The sequence below is a fragment of the Eptatretus burgeri genome, chromosome 4 (genome assembly GCF_056783735.1).
Source record: "Eptatretus burgeri isolate ZD-2024b chromosome 4, Ebu_testis_v1, whole genome shotgun sequence".
In the NCBI taxonomy this organism is placed as follows: domain Eukaryota; kingdom Metazoa; phylum Chordata; class Myxini; order Myxiniformes; family Myxinidae; genus Eptatretus; species Eptatretus burgeri.
The window spans coordinates 103,055,284-103,075,283 of NC_140964.1; the positions used below are offsets into that span (position 1 = coordinate 103,055,284).

General features: G+C 42.0%; 1 protein-coding gene across 2 annotated transcripts in view; it reads right to left on the reverse strand.

Annotated features, from left to right (window-relative positions):
• Window positions 1–20,000, reverse strand: part of LOC147028796 (sorting nexin-16-like) — a 25,055-nt gene that overhangs the window by 2,378 nt on the left and 2,677 nt on the right. Inside the window, exons 2-6 of one of the 2 annotated variants that reach the window (XM_085879515.1) lie at window positions 11,546–11,629; window positions 8,141–8,289; window positions 5,020–5,089; window positions 4,723–4,880; window positions 500–678 (exon numbers count right to left, since the gene is read on the reverse strand). In XM_085879515.1, coding sequence (XP_085735641.1) covers window positions 663–678; window positions 4,723–4,880; window positions 5,020–5,089; window positions 8,141–8,289; window positions 11,546–11,629 — 477 coding nt within the window. In that variant the 3' untranslated portion in view covers window positions 500–662. Of the gene's footprint in view, window positions 1–499; window positions 679–4,722; window positions 4,881–5,019; window positions 5,090–8,140; window positions 8,290–11,545; window positions 11,630–20,000 lie in introns of those variants that run through there. The other variant, XM_085879514.1, reaches the window with a different exon arrangement.

Below are 20,000 nucleotides of genomic sequence, written 5' to 3' on the forward strand. Positions count from 1 at the left end.
GGCCCAGTCAAACAGTCATTCTGGAACTTCGCAGGTAAGGCGATGCATAAAATAATCTGTCTTTCATTTGAGGGAGGAAAGGCAAATCTTAGCATTGGCTCATGAACCTGGATTCCATGCTCATGGCACCCTTTGAAAAGATTAGGCCATTGTGTGCCAGTGTCATGGACAAATTCAAAATTACAACCTTTATCTGCAGGGAAACTTGCAGCAATAGCCCAGCGACATCAATAAATGAGGCAATGCATGCGATTTTTCAATACGACGTATAAATGCTAAATGAGGCCATTCGCGCGCGCGCGCGCGTGTGCGTGTGCGTGTGCGTGTGCGTGTGCGTGTGCGTGTGCGTGTGCGTGTGCGTGTGCGTGTGCGTGTGCGTGTGCGTGTGCGTGTGCGTGTGTGTGTGTGGTTTTTTTTTTTTCAGTGACTCAGTTGTGCTTGACAGGCACATTTAACCTGCGGTTGCTCACGCTAAAGGTGAAATTCAAATAGACTTTTGTAATAATTTCCGGCATTAGACGAGAGTGGCAATTTCAAGATGGTTAACCATAACTGTTCTGTTCCTGAATGCAAATCAGACTCACAGAAATATAGGATAGCTGAGACGAGTCGGGTTCCTAATAATTTCCTGTTGATAAAATGAGCCAATTGTGGGGCCGTGGTCACACACACCTTTCACTGCAATAGATGCAAAAATCGAGTAAAATTTCTCTTATGGCCTCGGAACCAAACATTATTTACTTTTTATGGCCCTCACAGCCCATACACCTCCCACTCCCACCACCCCCCCCCCAAAAAAAATGATTAGTAGTAAATATCATCATTTTAAACTTACCTTGTGCATTCACAAGGTGGGACTTTCCCATCGGTAGGAAGAAGCACAAAGGATTCGTCGGAATGCGGCATCAACGAACCTTCGGCCTTTCATGGGCCCATGTTGTCAGGTGTTTTTGCAATACGGAACTTGAACATATCAACTTTTTTGGACAAGTTGATGAGGAAGTTATCCAACTGTTTAGTTGTGCAGAGGCATACCCATGTCTCACAGGTATGCTTACAAGTACTTTTGCCTTCTTCGAGTCATTTCTACATTCTACAATCCTTATCTGGGAGGCATGAAATATGTCCAGATCTCACCGAATTACTTAGTCTCCAGGGGTTGGGTTCTGCGCATGCTGGCCGAGCAATCTGGGGCAGATGACATCATTTTGAAAGTGCTGTATTAACAGCTGGGTGATTTCATTTGTCCTGATATAAATGGGTCATCTCTTAATTACAGTCTCATGTAGAAAGGTATGGTGAGATTTCAGCGAGCATATACAAAGGGCTGGGGGGGGGGGGAGTTGTTCATATAGTAGTTGTTATACTGGACCAGACCCCTACCCCCAAGTGTTCAGTGTGTGCAAGTGCAATATAATGCTGTGACATCAACCGCTGCACAGAACAGAACCTTTTCCGGTTCAATATCTCACAAAGAAAAACAGCCCAAGATAAACACCCCATGCAATACCCAATAACTTCAAAAATTGCAGGTGTACACTTATATTGACAGGTAGCAAGCTGGAATACAGACCATCATGCACAAAAATCACTGGAATCCTGCCGAGTGTGGGATATAAAACTACTGCACCATGTAAAAGCATCATTAAACCACCTTCAGAAAAGGTTCGCCATCAAACGCTATCAAGTTTGATGCATAAACGCCATCAAGTTCAAGATCATATTTTAAACGAGTCTTCAGACATGTCACGCAATCCAGTTATGTTAAAGTTATTGGAAATTTCAGGATCCACAAATGTTCCAGTCGATTTGTACGAGAATTGTGACTTTTTCATAAAAGTATGAAGCTTGGCACATTTGCAGATATTGCGCTCCTGAAATATTTAGATGTGGAGCCACCAAAAACAAAACAAAGCCCCATGTCATCCCTGGTGGCCATTTTGGTGCTGCCATGAGTGAAAAACACATTTTCTTCGATAGTTCCACAAGAAGACATGATGCAAGAACAACCAGCATCTGTTGAAGACAAAGTCTTCGATATCCCCCGCCATAGTAAATGAGGATTAACAAACTTATATTCCCTAAGCGTGTGCAATATGCATGTGAAGTTTCCCCTTGATCTGATCAGCCGTTCTGGAGAAGATGTTTGAAGGTTTTAGGGTAGATTCAATATGGCCACTAAACCATGTGACCTATCAATTAGAAATTAACAAACTTCTGAAAGGATGTCTTGGGGAAAGTGGATGTGAAATTTTGCCACAATCTGTCCAGCTGTTCTGGAGAAGAAGATTTTTAAAATTTAGTAATTTTCAATCCAAGATGGCTGATGAACCATGTGACCTATGACATCATAAATTTATATTCTGCCTCCAATCCTCCAGTGGGATACGTGTGTGAAGTTTCGTGTTAATCGGATGAGGTGTGTTTTTCTATCCAAATGGCCGCCAAACCATGTGACTTGTGATGTCATAATTTTTACTATGTATGCAGACATGATGTGGGATGATAGTTGCAAATTTTCACTTCATTAAGTTATGTGATTCCAGAGAAAACATTATTTAATATTTTTCTTGAATCCAACATGGCTGCCAAACCATGTGACCTATCAATTAGAAAATATCAAAAGGCACCAGTTCACCACTTGCTTGATATGTGGACCAAATTTCGGAAATATATCTTGAGGGGATTCGTAGTTAAGCTCCGGAAACGAAATGTGATGGACGAACAGACGGAACCCATGAAGTTGGCGGGGGATAATTAAAACGGCACTCAGCTGAGCGCATTCCTCCGCCAGGTGAACAGCTTACATTTTGTATCCCACTGCATGTGGAACATTCGTCCTCGTCGCACACCAAAATCGAATCAGCTTGTTCTTGTCATCGACACCACTCATCCACAAAGTTTCGATAGAATCCGTCCATAACTTTTTGAGACATCACACTATATATCAGTTTTGGCCCCATCTCTCAATGGTGAAAAAAATTGCTGAGATAATTTTTTTAAATTCTGCTATCTAGATCCAGATCTGGATCTTCATCAAAATCTAATCAATCAGTCCTCACCACACACCCAACCTGCCCACCTGAGTTTCATCCATCCGGATTCGTCCATAGCCTTTTGAGATATCCTGTTCACAGACAGACAAACAAACAGGAGTGAAAACAACCTCCACCTACCTTGGGTGGTGGAGATAAAAAACGGTTTCTTCCCCGAAGTTTTCATGTAATCTATGCCTCACAAAGTCTGACCTCTTGAGCTGCCTTGAAACTTGTGGTGACGTCCAGAGACCAATGTCAACATGGTGAAACCAGCCGGTGCCAAAACCTTCGACCACGCATTAAAGTTCTTCGGACTAAACAAACTGAACGGACGAGTCAAGTGGACAAAGCGTGGGACTATTTCGAAAACAGCCTGAAATCAGAGACAAGAAGGAAGCATGGAAAAGGAGCTAGAAGAGTTGAAGTGTCAAATTGCCTACCAACAAACTGGCAGCGGTTTCTTCGAGTCAATGATAAGTCGGCGGAGCTCTTTGCCTTCCTGACGTGGCGTGATGGGCAGATTGCAACAGACAATCTGGTAGTTGTCACATATGGATTCAATGTTTCGTGGAGCCATCATCAAGATACAAGCCAGCTTTCTTCTTCAGCCATGAAGAAGCGGATCCCCAAATGCTCCTCCACACAGCTGATGCTGCAAGCCAAGGTTTTGATAAAGTAACCATGTACAGATGACATGAATGTAATTGTTCTCGCTGTGGCTATCATTTTCAGAATGAACATCAAGGAGCTGTGGGTGGCGTTCCGGTCAGGGTAGCACTTGGGGTACATCCTTGTTCATGAGATAGCCACATCTTTGGGTCCAGAGAAGCCAAAGGACATTCCCATTTTCATAAATACAGGCTGTGACACCATGCCAGGTGTCAAAAGAAAGCACGGGAAGCACCAAAATGGCCGGTATGGCCGACATTGGGCATTTTGGTGATGGCTCCAAATCTGAAATTCTTCAGAAGGAAATGCTCAAGAACTGTGCCAAGGTTCATCCTTTTATGAACTAAAGCACAAATCGACTGAATTATAAATAACACTCCCTTGGAAGAGATAATAAGAGTGACGAATTCGGATTAAACAGATTGCCATGGGGGAGAGCCTGTGACACTGGGAGATAGTCGTCAGATTATGCGCAGAAATAAAATTTGTGAGATATTTGACTCACGAATCAATCCTTGAGACGAAGGATGATTTGAGACCTGGGACTCGACTTTAACTCCCTTAATCTGTGAAAGACACCGTGGGATCTTCAATAATTATCAGTACTGACAGATGGGTCCTGCATCTTCGCGTCCTTCCAAAGGAGGCCTCGCCCTGCATCCAAAATACCAACATGGCGGTTTATAGTTTCGCCGAGATTCAAACCCAGGCTTGCCAGCTCAGTGGCGAGTGTGCATAACCCTAGGTTATCCTGTTAACCCTGTTAAGCAACAACAGAAGAATTTGGTTGATGCATCAGCAACAACACAAACACTTTTCATGCATAATCTGCCAAAATAGAAGAGGAATTGGCAATTACATTTTTTTTTAATTTCAACGTTCACAAACATCAAGCTGATCACGAGGAGGGTTTTGCACTTTAACGAGTTCATTGTTGCGTTCAAACTCGTGACCTCGAAAGGAACGCGTTTCACCTGCACCAATATGGGATGGAGTAAAACAAAGAAACCTTTACCTCAACTGGTCCTCGACTTGTGCCAGACGCAGGCGAGTCTCTGCCAAAGTGTGGCCAATCACATCATTATGACGACGACTGGCAGCTAAGGCCCGTCCCTTGTCTATGATCTCACGCCTCAGGCTCACGTTTTCCTCAGCCAACACTTCACAAAATGCCTATGGAGTGCAGGATGGACCCGACCCAAAGGGTCTTGTCACGTTCAGGTGCAGATATAAAGAGGAAGTAGGCAATAATTAGAGACAATTACAATATATTAATTTAAAAAACTCTAGTAAGCAAGTAGACAAAACTGACCCTGCTTTCCTCCAGACTGTCAAATGGACCTGGTGGATCATCCAAGCAAAGAAACTCACGTACCGGAGTGCTGTGAAATGGGACATGAAGAAACGATGGTACATAAGGGAGCAATCATAGGAGGATAAAACCATGAAATCGTGTCAGTGGGGGAGGCCCGTACACGTGACAGCATGGTGGGGTGTTCACATCAAATTGACATTTCCCTACCGAAGAACCGATCTTAGATTGGTTGTCACTCCATCAAAAGGTACGCACATTTCCACTCTGAGCAGCCATGGGAATCGAATCCACAACAATCAGGAACAACAGCGCAAGTGAGCAAAATATATGCCCGAACAAGAAGGTATATACAGAATTGTGCTACTTCATGGAAAACAGCATCCTGCTTGCCATGGCAACCACTTTAGATGATGAACGTATGTCGCGACACACCGTCTCCACAGTCTGTACCTATGTACCAGATATGAAACGTGAAAGTTGAAAAATTTGGGAGTTAGAGGGCGGACAGGAACGGACGGATGGACGACCGGTATCACATAATACGCCCCGATATATATATATATATATATATATATATATATATATATATATATATATATATATATATATATATATATATATATATATATATATATATATATATATATATATATCGGGCGTATAAAAATGCAACAACACTTTATCCACTCCAACTCGAGGTGGCATGGTTATAGCAAAATGTAATTTATACCAATCAATGATGTGTGTGTGTGTGTGTGTGTGTGTGTGTGTGTGTGTGTGTGTGTGTGTGTGTGTGTGTGTGTGTGTGTGTGTGTGTGTGTGTGTGTGTGTGTGTGTGTGTGTGTGTGTGTGTGTATATGTGTGTGTGTGTGTGTGCTCCATAACTCCAAATCCATGAAACCTACAGCCTAAAACTTTGCATGCATATCAAGAGAACTCCAAGGGAGTGCAAGAGTGAACACTGGGGGTTTGGGTTAATTAAAACACCCCTTTTGAAGATAATTAATGACCTTATTCAATTATCCTTTATCAAGGCACTATCCTTGGTCACCTCGCTCTGGTCTTAATTCGCCATGTTTTTTTTTTTGGCCTGCTCAACAATGCCTTGACTTGGAACAGGCTGCAATGATTTCATAATGACAAAGTCCCTCCCCCCCCACCCCCACTTCCCTCACTCATAAAATTGAATGCCTGATCATCATACCTACCAATCGCTGGATACATTGCAATGCTTATAAACGTCCAGAGATGGCAGCATTTGTGGCTTTATTTCATTTCTGCACATGCCATAACCTCATGAATCTCTTAAACTAAACAGAATTTCACAATTTAAACTTCTTTATTGACTTCAGCAGCAGTTCTGACTGCTACAAAAAAAAGTGTTCATTTGTCAAATTCGGACATTGCCTGAATGTCATGAAAATGTAGATTTTGTAAACTCTACACCACATTTCCCCTTTTAGTACGATCATCTTTCATTTTACGACCCGTCACTTCAACATTGATAGATTAGTTTCATTTTCAAAAGATTCTTCAACCATTTCATCGGAGTGCTTGCTCGAATGGTTTGCCACTCAGGTGAGCACTCTTCAAGCTTTGATGGAGAAACCGCAGTGCGGTTCTATGTGGGGACATTTCCGGAGTTAGGAAGGCAAACTAAATTAGATGTTTACAATGAGTAAAAAAAAATGTTTTCAGTTGTAAACAAAGCAATGAATCGCCACATCACCACAAGATAGCCAAGAGGTACGCAAACTCAGTCTAAGCTGTGTAGCCTGGGTTCAAATCCCAACCCAGCTATAAAACTGTCAACCCCGTGTTTCACAGGTAGGGCGATTCATCAATGTGTGCCGTCTCTCGGATGTATGATAAACTGGATGTGACATCTGCCGGAATCCCCCCTCCCCCCTCTACTCCACTCCATCTCCCTCCAACCCCCATAAATATTCCCCTTAGGAAAGCAACGGGTTGTATTTGCTAGTTTAATCTATAAAGTTGAGTTTGTGTGTCGGTCTGTCTGTTTGTGGATGGGTCATAAGTGGTGCCCATTCGACAAGCCATGTCCTCCAGAGTCCACAAATCCCCACCATATTTTTCTTTCCATGTAGCTCAGATTGTTTTACAGGCCTCATGTACATTTGAAGACTGAACAACACATGTTCTATGTACATTAATTCTCATTACGCAGAGGAAAGAAAATAGTGATATTTCATTAAAAAAATAAAAATAAAAAACACTTGTGGGACGTCAAACGCTGTTACTTTCTGTCTGCGAGACGGTGACGTGTCACGTGTAACTCAACGTTTGCTCACCAGAATTTACAATGGCTGTTACAAGCAAAAATATCCTGTGTTTGCTTCCGTGCGAAGTATGAAAAAAAAGTCGTCCCGACATATGACGTCATCACGCAGTGATGTCTGCAATATCAGGAATGCACTAATAATTGGAGCCTTTTTCTACAACATACTAAAACTCATGGAAAAATGATGTGATGGAAGATAGAAAGTTTATTTGCCGATTACCAAGAGAGGGGGGAGAAGTATAGTCGGAAATATGCAAACATGGCAGTTTCATGCGACGTGTCTCACAGTCACCAAATGTAACATATCAAGATGAGTTCGTGTCTGCGGGTGGACGTGTGGGTCTGAACAAGGTACGTTTTCATTACCACAAAAATACTCATGTACTGTATGCTGTTGAGATGTCCAGTTGTATGTTGTTACCAACCAAGCCATTCCTTTTCAATGGTTTAAAATGGAGTGCTTGCTTGAGTGCTTAAGCCACTTGGCAAGCGCTCCACAAGAAACTTGGTAACTGAACACTCACCAGATTCATCACATGGTGATGAGAATAAACACCTATAGCATCATTATTTAATTTGTCCCTCAAGGGATGGGGTGGGAAGAGGATCCCGATGTTGCCCGACAATGCCAGGTACCACTGCTTGTTGTCAATAAATGTGAAAAAAGGGTAATTTTGTGCTGCAGAACCAAGACCCCCCAAAAAATGTATCCATTCATAGATATATTTAAATGCATCAATGAAAACTTTGCTTCAAACCTCTGGCCTATTAAAACTGGAGAGACATGACCCAGGTCACAACCTAGCCTGTGCACACCTTGCTAGAAGACCTTTATGTTGAGAAAGGGTGCAAAGGTAGTGATGCAACGCACTCTGCCTTGCGTCCAAAAAGGTGGGCTGAAAGTTGTCACGGACTCGACGCTTGGGTGGCAGTGAGAGGCCGAGCCAAGGAAAGGATGCCTTGAGCTAATGTAGAGGAAAATAGAAAGCAATGCAGAGCATGTTTTAAAAAGTAAAACTCTTACATATCTGTCCCTTTCAAATGCTCAGCATCAGGCAAGGAAGAAGCATGTGAAATTTTTTAAGTCTTTGGTGTGATTCAGTGGCATAATTGTTAGAGCATCTGTTCTAAATCTGGGAGTTCAGCAGTTCGAACCCTGGACAAATCATACCAGGCTTTAAAAATCATTCATGCTGCTTCCTTGCTTGATGCTCAACATTTAAAAAGGAGAAAGCACAGACAACCATAGGTCAGCAACCATTGCACTGGCTCAATGAGCTGAATAGCCTCATTCTGCATTGAAGTTCCTTGGAAGGAAACTTGTATTGTATTACATAAGATGCACAGTCAACAGGCGTTGCTTGTCAGAACTGATCACTTCATATCCTCACACTCAAACACCATACCACCGTTTCGAAACGATAGGTTTTATCAACTCAAGGTTAATAGGTGAGGTCAGGCATGGGAACATGCGCCGGAGCAGCGCGTCGCTGTGTCCACTTTTCACCAGTATTCCAGGGGCCTCCATCTGGCCATCCTCCAGGCTGATGCCTCAACCCATCCCCATCTCCTCAAGATGTCGATCAACCTGCTGCAACCATGAGGCACGTGGTCATCCCATTGTCCTCCTCCACTCATGAGGCTCCTTCGCTGAGAAAATCTGTTGAGCAGGATCAGCATCAGACAAACGAGCAACTAGTCCATACAGCCAACAGATGTCATCTGAGTCTCTCTCATCAAATGTTCGTTGGACGCAAAAGTCTGACCACGATAGCCAAGGATTCTCTGAAGACACATGGTGCAAAAGTAGTTAAGTCTCCATCTGAGATCCTTGGTTTGGGTCCAAGTCTCACATCCGTAGAGCAAGACTGGAAACGCCAATGACTTAAGGACTTGGACTTTCATCCTCTTGCTCAGGTACCGACAGTACCACATCACATCATCCAATGAATCCATGACTCCCCAGGCCCGACCAAGATGTCTATTGACCTTTAGCTCATGACATGAGGAGACGTGAATATCACTGTGACCTTAACATCTTCGCCACATACAGGAACAGACAAGATAGAGGTGAGGAAGGGGGGAGGGTGTTGTGGGAGGTTGGTGGTGTAGAAATCACAATAACATGGAAAAAGGAGTGCTTGTGAATGGGATCATTTGGGGTAAAAGATATCATGAGTATGGATGGGGGATGACTTGCGGTAGTGATGAACAGCTGTTTTGAAGCCTTGGAGGGAAGAATGGGAGTGAACAGGCTGGGGAAGTTAGTTTCACAGTTGAAAGAAAAGAGAAAGAAATGAGTGGAGGTGAGCAGTGAGCCTGGAATTCGGGAGTTTAACAAGAAGAGGGTTACTGGCAGACCATGTGTGCATCCTGTAGAAATCTGGGAGGGACAAAGCCAAGAGAGGTCAGAGGGTGCAAGACAAAAAATGAGGTGAGAGAATACACAGAGGTCACTAACCCACCTGTGATGTGCGAGAGTAACAGGCCGAGACACTCAGCTTCGTCTTAGGAGATCCCAATGATCTTGAGGGTCTTTCTTTCCACGGCATCAAGAAGGGCAAGGTTTGAGACCGGAGCGCCAGCACAAAGGGGAGAGCAGTACTCCATCAATCAAGCTGCGAATGAAGGTCTTATAGGTTGTCACAAGTTCAGATTGGCCAAGGAAAGACCTTGCACGATGAAGGATGCCCAGTTGGCAGCTAGCTTTGGAGACCGACTTGGGGAAAATGGTCGACCCAAGAAAGATCATGGCTGATGGTGAGGCCCAAAAGTTTCAATGACTTGACCTCTTCAACTGCTTTGTTTAGGAAGTAGATGGGAGGGTTTGATCAGGGTTCCGTCAACGACTCACCTACTCTTCGTGAATGACGCTGTGGGATCTTTAACTTTCACCGACGAGTGCCGGTAGACGGGTCCTCCGGCTTTACATCCTTCCGATGGACGGCACACGCTTCATGCCTTGCCCTGCATCTGAAACACCAGGGTGGCAGTTTACAGCTGGGCCTGAAGCAAACCAGGCTCAAACGCTCAGAGACGACGCACATACCTCTAAGCTATCCTGCCAGCGCGAGCTATTGATAAAAGCACATGAACATTGTCCAGTGTACTCCAACATGAAATGTTTGTGTTTAACCTTTATGGAAATATCTGCTGTGGTTTTGAATTGAAATGTGGTTAAAAAAAAATTAAAAAAAACAGGCCAAACTGGCTATTTTAAACAGGAATTTTTTGCATCGGATGGAACGAAAATTGCTTTAAAAATGCATCAACATAATGCAATGGTGTGATGCCCAACAACAATAAAAATTAATTAAATACAGAAGGTGAATCTTTAAATTTATTGGATTTGGTTTTTTGGGTTTTTTTTTTTAAGTCAATAGCTACAATTTTCAAGGTGCGGGTACGTCCCTCTTGAGCTGCCTTGCTTGATGCTCATCATCAAGTCCTAGTAACACGAAGTAGAAAGAGAAAAGAAAATGGCCTGACGTAGATTGGTCGACAATGTGATAGATCGTCCAAGGGCTGGCAGGATAGCCGACCGGCACGGGCCCTCATCTCCGAGCCGTCTCACCTGGGTTTGAATGGCGACCCGGCTACAAACCGTCTCTCTGGTGTTTCACACATTCGGCGACGCGTCCAAGGCGCACGGCATCCATGAGCCGGCTGTTCAGTCGGATGATTTGTTTGCTGGCTCTGGTCGTCGGGGGATGTTCAGGATCCCTCAGCGTCCTTCACAAAGAGTATGCGGGTTTTCACCGACACCCTCAACAAATTAATGTCATCTTCCTCCTCCCTGACTCACTGCCGAGAGACTGCTTTGACAGTACCGATTCTTTGGAGAGCATGGTACATCGATGGTGGCGATATCATCGACAAATGGTTCATAGGATTTTCTTGGGGGGGGGGGTGTCATACTATTATTGCATTGTCCTTATGCATTCGTTTGTGAGTGTTCACCTGCCCATAAATGCTGACTGTGTTTGTGGCAATTTCCTTGATTAAGTTTTTTATAACCTGAGAGGCAATAAAATATTTTTTTTCAGTGTTCATCTTTTTCTTCTTTTTCTGATTATGTACAGTTTTAATGCAAAGTTTTTGCTTGGTCTGCCAACTCGCATCAGTTGTGGTATTACAAACAAAATAACAATCATATTACATCAAAGCAGTCACGCTATTGCCTCGACCAACGTGGTGATGTAGTACGTGGCAACTACTCACCTTGTTATCCAATCGGACAAAGTCTGTATAGCGTCGAAAGACTGTCCACATACCATGTGGGTTTCGCACCTGCACCTTGTACACCTACAGGTGATGGGGAATTGACAAAAAAAAAAAACAGGATTCTTAGAAAATTGCACAATACAATCAAGAAGGTGTTACTTAAAGAGCCAGGCCAGGTTCACGGCTACAGTTCCTCTCTGTTGGGTGGTCGCGACACTACCGCTATTCTCAGGTTTTCCGTCTGTCTGTATGTATGTCATGGACAGCTCTGGAGGCCAGAGGAGTTAACCGGTTTTGATGAAACTTGACTGGTAGGTTCATACCAGGATCTAGTTGTATGCTTTTGAGCACCGTTACTATGGACACCACCGTTGCCGAGCAAGGGGACTTTGAAATTTTTGAAAAAAATCCGGAAAATATTTATATTTTTTTTTCGAAAATAAAAAATCTGCTTGCGCACTTTTATGCGCACTAAAATCAACCTCTTTGCCAAAAAATTTCAGCCCGATCCGTCAAAAACTATGACTAGTATGCAATTATGTAGCGACCACCCATGTCACCTACCGGCTTGTTCAATTTTTTCTTCCCATTGCCTTCTTGTTCTGAAGCTCTACCACCTGGTGGAGTGAAGGTGCTTATTTATGTACGTTGAACAGATTTGTCAACAACGTTTGTTGTCCTGGCACAGAACTTCCCGATGTTATCATAATAGATGGGCTTTGGGGGTGGTTGTTCATCCACGGATGTCAATGCATCTCCTTCCGCACAATCTCAGCACCTGGTCTTCAATGTTGGGTTGAAACTAATGGATTTGTCCCTTCGTGTTTCTGCACAAAGTATTTCATACTTGGAGTACTTAAAATACTTTGGGATCGGGAAACGCTATTTAAAAATAAATAAGTAAGGATTTTTTTTTTTTAATCCTGGAAAAAGAAAAGAAAGAAAAAGCTGCCACAAACACAGCCACTCATTACCTATCGAGTTCCGTCGAATCGTGTCAGACATCTGGTGACATTCATGATCAGATTTCTCCAAACATCCCTATCCTGCATCACTTCCCAAAGATCTGGCAGAGACCACTTGGTTGCACCCTTTACCCCATACATCCAGCACATGGAAGGTTGGCCTCCTCCTCTTCTGCCGTCAACCACACCCAGCAAGGTTGATTTCTCCAGACTATATTTTTCACTGTCCATGACATGTCTATACACAATGCAACTGTAAACACGATGAACATTCAGCAGTCTCCGCTTGGTTTGTTTCGTCACATCCCTGCCTTTCCAGACCTTCGTCAATCCCGACATCGCTGTTCTCCCATTCACAACAAGTCTATCAATTTATTCTCCACATTCTCGACCCACTTCAATCTTACAACCCAGGAAGATGAACCTTTCGACCATTTCCACATGATCGTCTCCAAATCTGAACATATTGATCTTCACAGTTGACAAGATTTTATTCTTTTTTTAGGTTTAATCATAAGTGAACTGGGTCATTTTGAGCTTTCCCTGATTGGGGGAGGAGGGGGGGCTCCCAGCCCCTCTCCCCCAAATCTCGGCGTCGATGGTCCAATGAACTTGAAAATTCACACACGTGAAGATCATCACATAATGAACGTGATGGTAAAATCTTTTTTTCCATAACATGTTAATTTGTCCAATTATTGCCTAATTATTTATGCAAATCTCACATTCTCACTAAGTCTCTTCAAAAAGACCACCCCTCCCCCCAATCTACTGTCTCAACAATCCTCTGGAAGAAGTCCTTTCATTCAAACTTCTGGGTCTCACGATCTGCCATGACCTTTCCTGGGAAAGCCACATTTCCAACCTCGCCTCCAAAGCCAGTCGCCGACTGGGAATCCTCCGTCGTGCAGAGTCCTTCCTTGGCCCACCTGAGCTCCTGACCACATCCAAAGCTTTCGGCCACAGCCTGATGGAGTACTGCTCTCCCCTCTGGGCTAGTCCTCCCACCTCTCACCTTTCTCGGCTTTTCTCAGCCTCTCACCTTTGATAGTCCCTTGATTTTTTTTCCCATTATCCACTTCAGATTTGCGATCTGATCATCAGGACCTCTTCCTCTTCTGAAACCTGCTTGCTCAATGGGAATTTCTCCCTTCATGTAGTCTTCTACTTTGTGTTGAATGATCTTTAGTGATAACCTCCCAGCATGTGAAATCAATTCAATGGTTCAGTTATTTGAACATTCTCTTGGATCTCCTTTCTTTGGGAATGGTATGAGGGATGACTGCTTCCATACAATCCTCTTCCAGATCTGTGTACAGATCATTGTTAAAAATTTGATTGCATCCACCCCAACTACCTTAAAAGGTTCTGTTGGCATTTCATTGGCACCTGGTATTTTTCCATTTATAAGCTCTTTCAGGGCTCGATACGATCGGTTCTTGCTCATATTCTCTTTCTGCCAATGTTGCCATCATATTGCTATCTCGTTTGAGGAGAGCTACGGTATGGCCCTGCCATCTTTCTTTCACCTGTGTTTCTTCTGTCCAATCCTTTCCTGTTCTACCCGAAAGGGACCCCATTGCAAGACCAAAACATTTCTGTGATCTCCATGATCTTTTAAAAATGATCTCTTGTTTTTCTCGCTCTGTTCTCACTTTCAATCCCAATACACGTCGCTTTGAAATATTTATCTTGGTCTTTCCTAGCTTGTCGTTAGAAGTCAGCATTTCACTGCTTAATGTCCTCTCTTGATGGGCCTTTGGTTTTCACTTCTCTTCTTCTGTCTGCAGTATTTATTGCCTCTTCTAATAGCCATTTGGCCACCTTCCTTCTGCCTGCTTTTGGGATGTTGGTTTTGACCTCTTCTTTTACAATGTCTTCAACTTCTTATCACAATTCATCTGTCATTCTGACAACCAAGTCCAATGTTGAAAACTTTTTTTTTTAAGTTCTCTTGCATATCGTTACCTCCGCTCACCGAAGATGGATGGAGGTTATGTATTCACCAGCGTCAGTCTGTTTGTTTGTCTCGCTGTTTGTTTGTGTGCAGGATATCTCAAAAAGTTAGACAGATTTGAATGAAATTTGGGGGATGGGTTGTTTTTGTGACAAGGACAAAATGATTAGATTTTGGTGAAGATCCGGATTTGGCTAGGAGAATTTTTAAGTAATTCTTCATCATTAAGAGAAGGCGCCAAAAATGATATGAAGTATGATATCTCAAAAAGTTATGGAAGGATTCAGATGAAACTTGGTGGACAGGTTGGGTGTGTAACAAGGAAGAATTGAATAGATATTGGTAAAGATTTTTTTTGAAAGTAATTTTTTACCATTGAGTGATCGGGCTAAAACAGCTAAAAAAAACCAGATAAAAACAGATAAAACAGCTAAAAAAAACCAGATAAAACAGCTAAAAAAACATAAATCAGATAAAACAGCTAAAAAAGCTAAACAAAAAAAAGCCAAAACAGCTAAAAAAAAAAAGATTAAAAAACAGATTAAAAAAAAAACAGATAAAACAGATTTTAAAAAAACAGATAAAAAAAGATTAAAAAACAGCTAAAACAGATAAAACAGCTAAAAAAAAAAAACAGCCCAAAAAAAAAAAAAGATTAAAACAAACAGCTAAAACAGCTAAAACAGATCAAAAAAAAAAGACAAAAAAACATAAAAAAAGATAAAACAGATAAAACAGATTAAAAAAAAGATAAAAAAGATTAAAAAAAAGATTAAAAAACAGCTAAAACAGATAAAACAGCTAAAAAAAAAAACTGCCAAATAAGCTAAAAAAAAAGATTAAAAAAAAAAGATAAAAAAACATAACAGATCAAACAGATCAAACAGATCAAACAGATCAAACAGCTCAAACAGCAAAAACAGCTAAAACAGCTAAAACAGCTAAAACAGCTAAAACAGCTATTTTCAACGTCACATCTGTTCGGAGTTTTTGATTCCCCCCAACCCACCCTCCCTCCCCTCTCTCAATTTGATGTGTAGCATAGCCACAAGGAGTTCATGATCTGTCCCACAGTCTGCCACTGGCAGAGTACTGTAAAATTTCACAGCACTTGTCCATTGTCTGTTAATGAGAATGCAGTCAATCTGATTTCTATGTTTCCCAACAGGTGACGTCCATGTGTACAGTCTCCACTTGGGTTGTTTAAACCATGTTTGCAATTACGAGATCACTTTCCACACACGACTTGTTTCACACATGCAGCATTCACTCCGCTGGCTCATTTTGGATACCAAGGCCATGCTTTCCTGTAATCCCTGGTGCTCCTGCTTCTCCAAGTTTTGCATTCCAGTCTCCCATGATAATTAAAACATCTTCTTAGTCTCAGGCATCTGTTCTACCAGTTCTTGCAACTTTCCATAAAACTCCTTCACATTTTCTTCATCTGCTGCATAACTTGGAGCATATAGAGAACTTTAATGATGGTGGTGTTCACAAGATGTCCTTTCAACCTCATTGATATTAAACTACCATTGACTGGGTTGTATCCCAGTCCTGACCCTGCCATCTTCTTATAACAAATCTATTTATTTTATAGGTTTTGTGACACGAAAAGAACACTTTGTACTCGTCAGTTTGGAACTCATGACTACCACCTTTTTCATGGTCCTAATTAGGCCCACCTTTTTGTGTGGTCAGCCACAGGAGGTGGAGTGGCCCTAATCTTTCACCAACCAGCAGGTCAGACCAGATCCTTGAAGGACTTAGTCAGGAATTTGAAATTTGTTCTGAAGGGTGCCAGTGTTGGCTCACCACCTCTTCATCGAACGACAATGTAGGATCTTTAAACGGCCACCAACTAATGCTCAGAGATGAGACACCTAGCTTAATGTTCACCTGAGTGACGGCGTTCTTTGTAAAGTACCACCCTGCCTGTGTATCTCTGATTGGAGTTTATAGTCGGGTTGGGAATCCAACCAAGGTTAGACAGCTCAAAGGGATGTGCACTACGTGCATCTGCTTGAACATCACAAACATGGAGTAAATCAATATCAGGTGAAATGAAAAATTTTCATACAATACTCCTTCTCTGACATGGGTCAAATGTTTCAGGGAAACAGCAGCCCAAGCATTCCAAAAGTATTGGGGAAGGTGGGGGGGGGGGGAGAAAATAGTCTTCAGAAAGTCATTAATGAATATTGTCACACTGGTTATACAGCTAACAGTATGGAGTTTGTCTCGGAGTGGCGACCCGTGCAGGATTATGCCCAATAACCCAGGAGACTGCTTCGGCAGCACCGATGGTCTGTACGGAGTATGGTCCCAATGGATTTGGATGGATTTGGTATGGAGTGACAGGATATTTAGGATAGTTCAAAGGAAGCAGACTCACATGTGATAATTTAGGTTTGGGTTTGTTTCCCAACAAATTAAGATCCAAACACTGCCATCTTGGTGCACCAGAGCATCGAGTACATCGTCCTTTCGGTGGAGACATTAGGCCAATTGGCACTTCTGCTGGCATCCTTTGTAGACACAGGTATTGCTCAATTTCTCCACTCATCTTCAGAAATAATATCAGCAGCAAAGCTCCACCCCTCAGAAGTTATGAAACCAGCCAGACAGAAAAAAAAAATATTAAAACAAACAACAACAACAACAACAACAACAACAAACCAGAGGATTAGAATGAGCAAGTGGACTTGAAATTCAAAAAACATTGAGCACATTATTTTACTGCCGGTACACGAATATCATGAATTATTCCCACGAATGGAACCGAATGTCACAATCACATCGGTGTTATTCATGGGAAACTAAATGCAAATGTATATTGCTCAGACTATTAAATCAGATCATAATTGTATTTTTCACTTTACATCCGAATGTGAAAAATGCTCCATTGAGCAGGAAATGCAACTTAGCAGTCGCAGTAAATTTCACACTAATTTTTGTGAAGTCAGCTGCGTCCTCCCTTTGTTAGTCTCTGGTTGTGAAGCATGTTGACATCACATGCATTTCACAACGAACCAGGGGGCACACAAGGCACAACAAGGCTGACTCTGCATAAAATGTTTTTATGTTAAAGACTCCAGTCATGGACATGGAGGCCAGGTCTTCAATGAAGCAAAAAAGAACCGAAGAAATAGGGAAACGTAGAGAAGGAAAAAATAATCTCATCGTTTTTCAGGAAATTGAAAACCTGGCTTTTGAAAAGGGGCAGAACATACCTGTGAAGAAAGACATCAGAAGGTAAATAATTTCAAAGCTTGGCGGTGATGGGAAACAAATAAACATCATAGCAGCCTTCCCTCGAGTTGCGAATGGCCACAGAACAATCGTGCGACGTAGTGGCTTGCCGACTGGTTTGTGGTCCAGCGGAATACAAGCATCCAGTTACCGGTAACAGAAACCGAAAAGGGGAAGAGCCCAACATTACGGGATAATTCAAGCAAGTTGAGTTTTGAGATCGGATTGCTTTAAACTCGACTCTTTCAAATAAATATGTAGAGGTAGAAGCTCCCCAGATGTGAAAGCAGTACTCTATACAAGGACGAATCAAATCAATCGTTTATAAATTGATATAATTGGAAGAACTGTTCGGATGAGAAGAATCTTCAAAATGTGAACAGGACTCACAGGTTTCTTCGAGGTAGACTTCGCCGTTTGTGTAATGTGGGATTTCCAAGAGAGATTTTTTTTGTTGGAGTAATACCAAGAATGTTTACTGTATCTAATGGTAAAAAGGTAGAACCTTCAAAGAAGATGGGAAAGTTGAGAGGAGTTTTAGAATCATTAAAATCAACTCGATTACATTTGCCCCACTGAGAAATGCTGTCTAAATCCAGATTTATAGAGGTAGTCGTGATAAAACGAGATGTAGACAGAGCAGATGTGACAAACGTAGAGGAATGTAATGTTGTGTTGTACGCATTTGGTTATTTGTGGAAGAAAAAGTTATTGATAAAAAGGAAGGAAGAGTATAGGAGACAAGACAGAACCCTGAAGGATACCGCTATTTGTAGGGAAGGAGGGAGACGTTGAACTATCATTACTATGGGATTTTCTAAATGACCTATGAATGCTAAACAAGGCCTTTTGTATGTGTGTATGTGTCTGTGTCTGTGTCCAGGTCTGTTTTCAATGACTCGCTTTGGCTCACTGGGCATTTTTAACCTCCCATTGCTCGTGCAAAATCTATAATTCCAATAGTCTTTCAAACATAATTTTCAACATTTTGACAAAAAAGTGGAAATTTCAAAATGGTTAGCCAGAATTGTTATGTGTTCCTGGATGAAAAATCAGATGGGTTCGGGTTCGTACCATTTCCTGTTAGCTTATGCTCGCAGCAGCAGTGGATAAGATATGCACGCACACACACACACACACACCTCCTTTTTACCAATAGATGCAAAAATCTCGACCAAGTTCTCTTGTGGCCCCAGAACCAAACAAAAATATTTATAACAGTCATTGTAGCCCGTACAGCTCCCACCCTCCACCCCCACATGATTACAGTATTAGTAAATATAATAATTATTTTTAACTTACACTGTGCATTAGCAAGCCCCAGATATGACCTTCCCATCAGTGTTAAGAAGCAACGAAACCAGATATGGTGTCTCCCTCTCGGACGTCTGCCTGAATGTTAGTAATGACAGCATCATCTTTCCAATAGCAGACCTCAGTCTACTCTATAAATGGATGAGGTGCGTGTGCGTGTGTCATGTTTTTTGTGGAGTTCTATGGGAGCTGATGTAGAGCAAGATACACTGAAATGATTGTCATGCTCTCCTAAGTTGATTAGCCGAATTAACGACAAACAACCTCAAAGAATTCCCATGTGTTAAACACATGCCACATTAAGGTGGATAGAACAGTTTAATAGGTTCTTCCACAGAATGGCATTCCAATTACGAAAAGAATAAAAACATTAAAACAAGGCATATCTTAATTAATACTAATTATATTAACAACAATAATAATAGAGTATCATTTGGCAAAAATAATGACAAATCTAGGGGAGAGTGGGGCAAGAAGATCCCTGGGGCATGATGATCATCCCCCCCCCCCCTCACAACTCTAATAAAGCTCACATTAGACAGTGGCGCCACTCAACGATATATCGATTAACTACAATTCCACTATGGAAGGCGCATGACGAGAAAAAACGCTTTGTTCATTTTATCACAAAAACATCATTTTCCTCCTGAAAAAGAAAATTTTCGAATCATCGGTGAGTACGTATTATCTCTATGAATAAGTGTAGTAGGAATGGTATCTGTATATAGGTAGATACGTAGCTTATATGCCCATATTGCGTGTATGTTTTGGTGAGCTCATTGCTGTAATTTATGAATGCCAGACAATTTTGTAAAAATGGCAGCGGTGGGACAGGATGATCACTTGGTTGTGGAGCAAGTTGATCAGGTGATCAGATGACAATAATGATATTATTGAAGGAGACTTTGTATTACAAAAATAGATGGTAAAAAAAGCGCGATCAATTGTGTACATAGTGTGTGGAGGC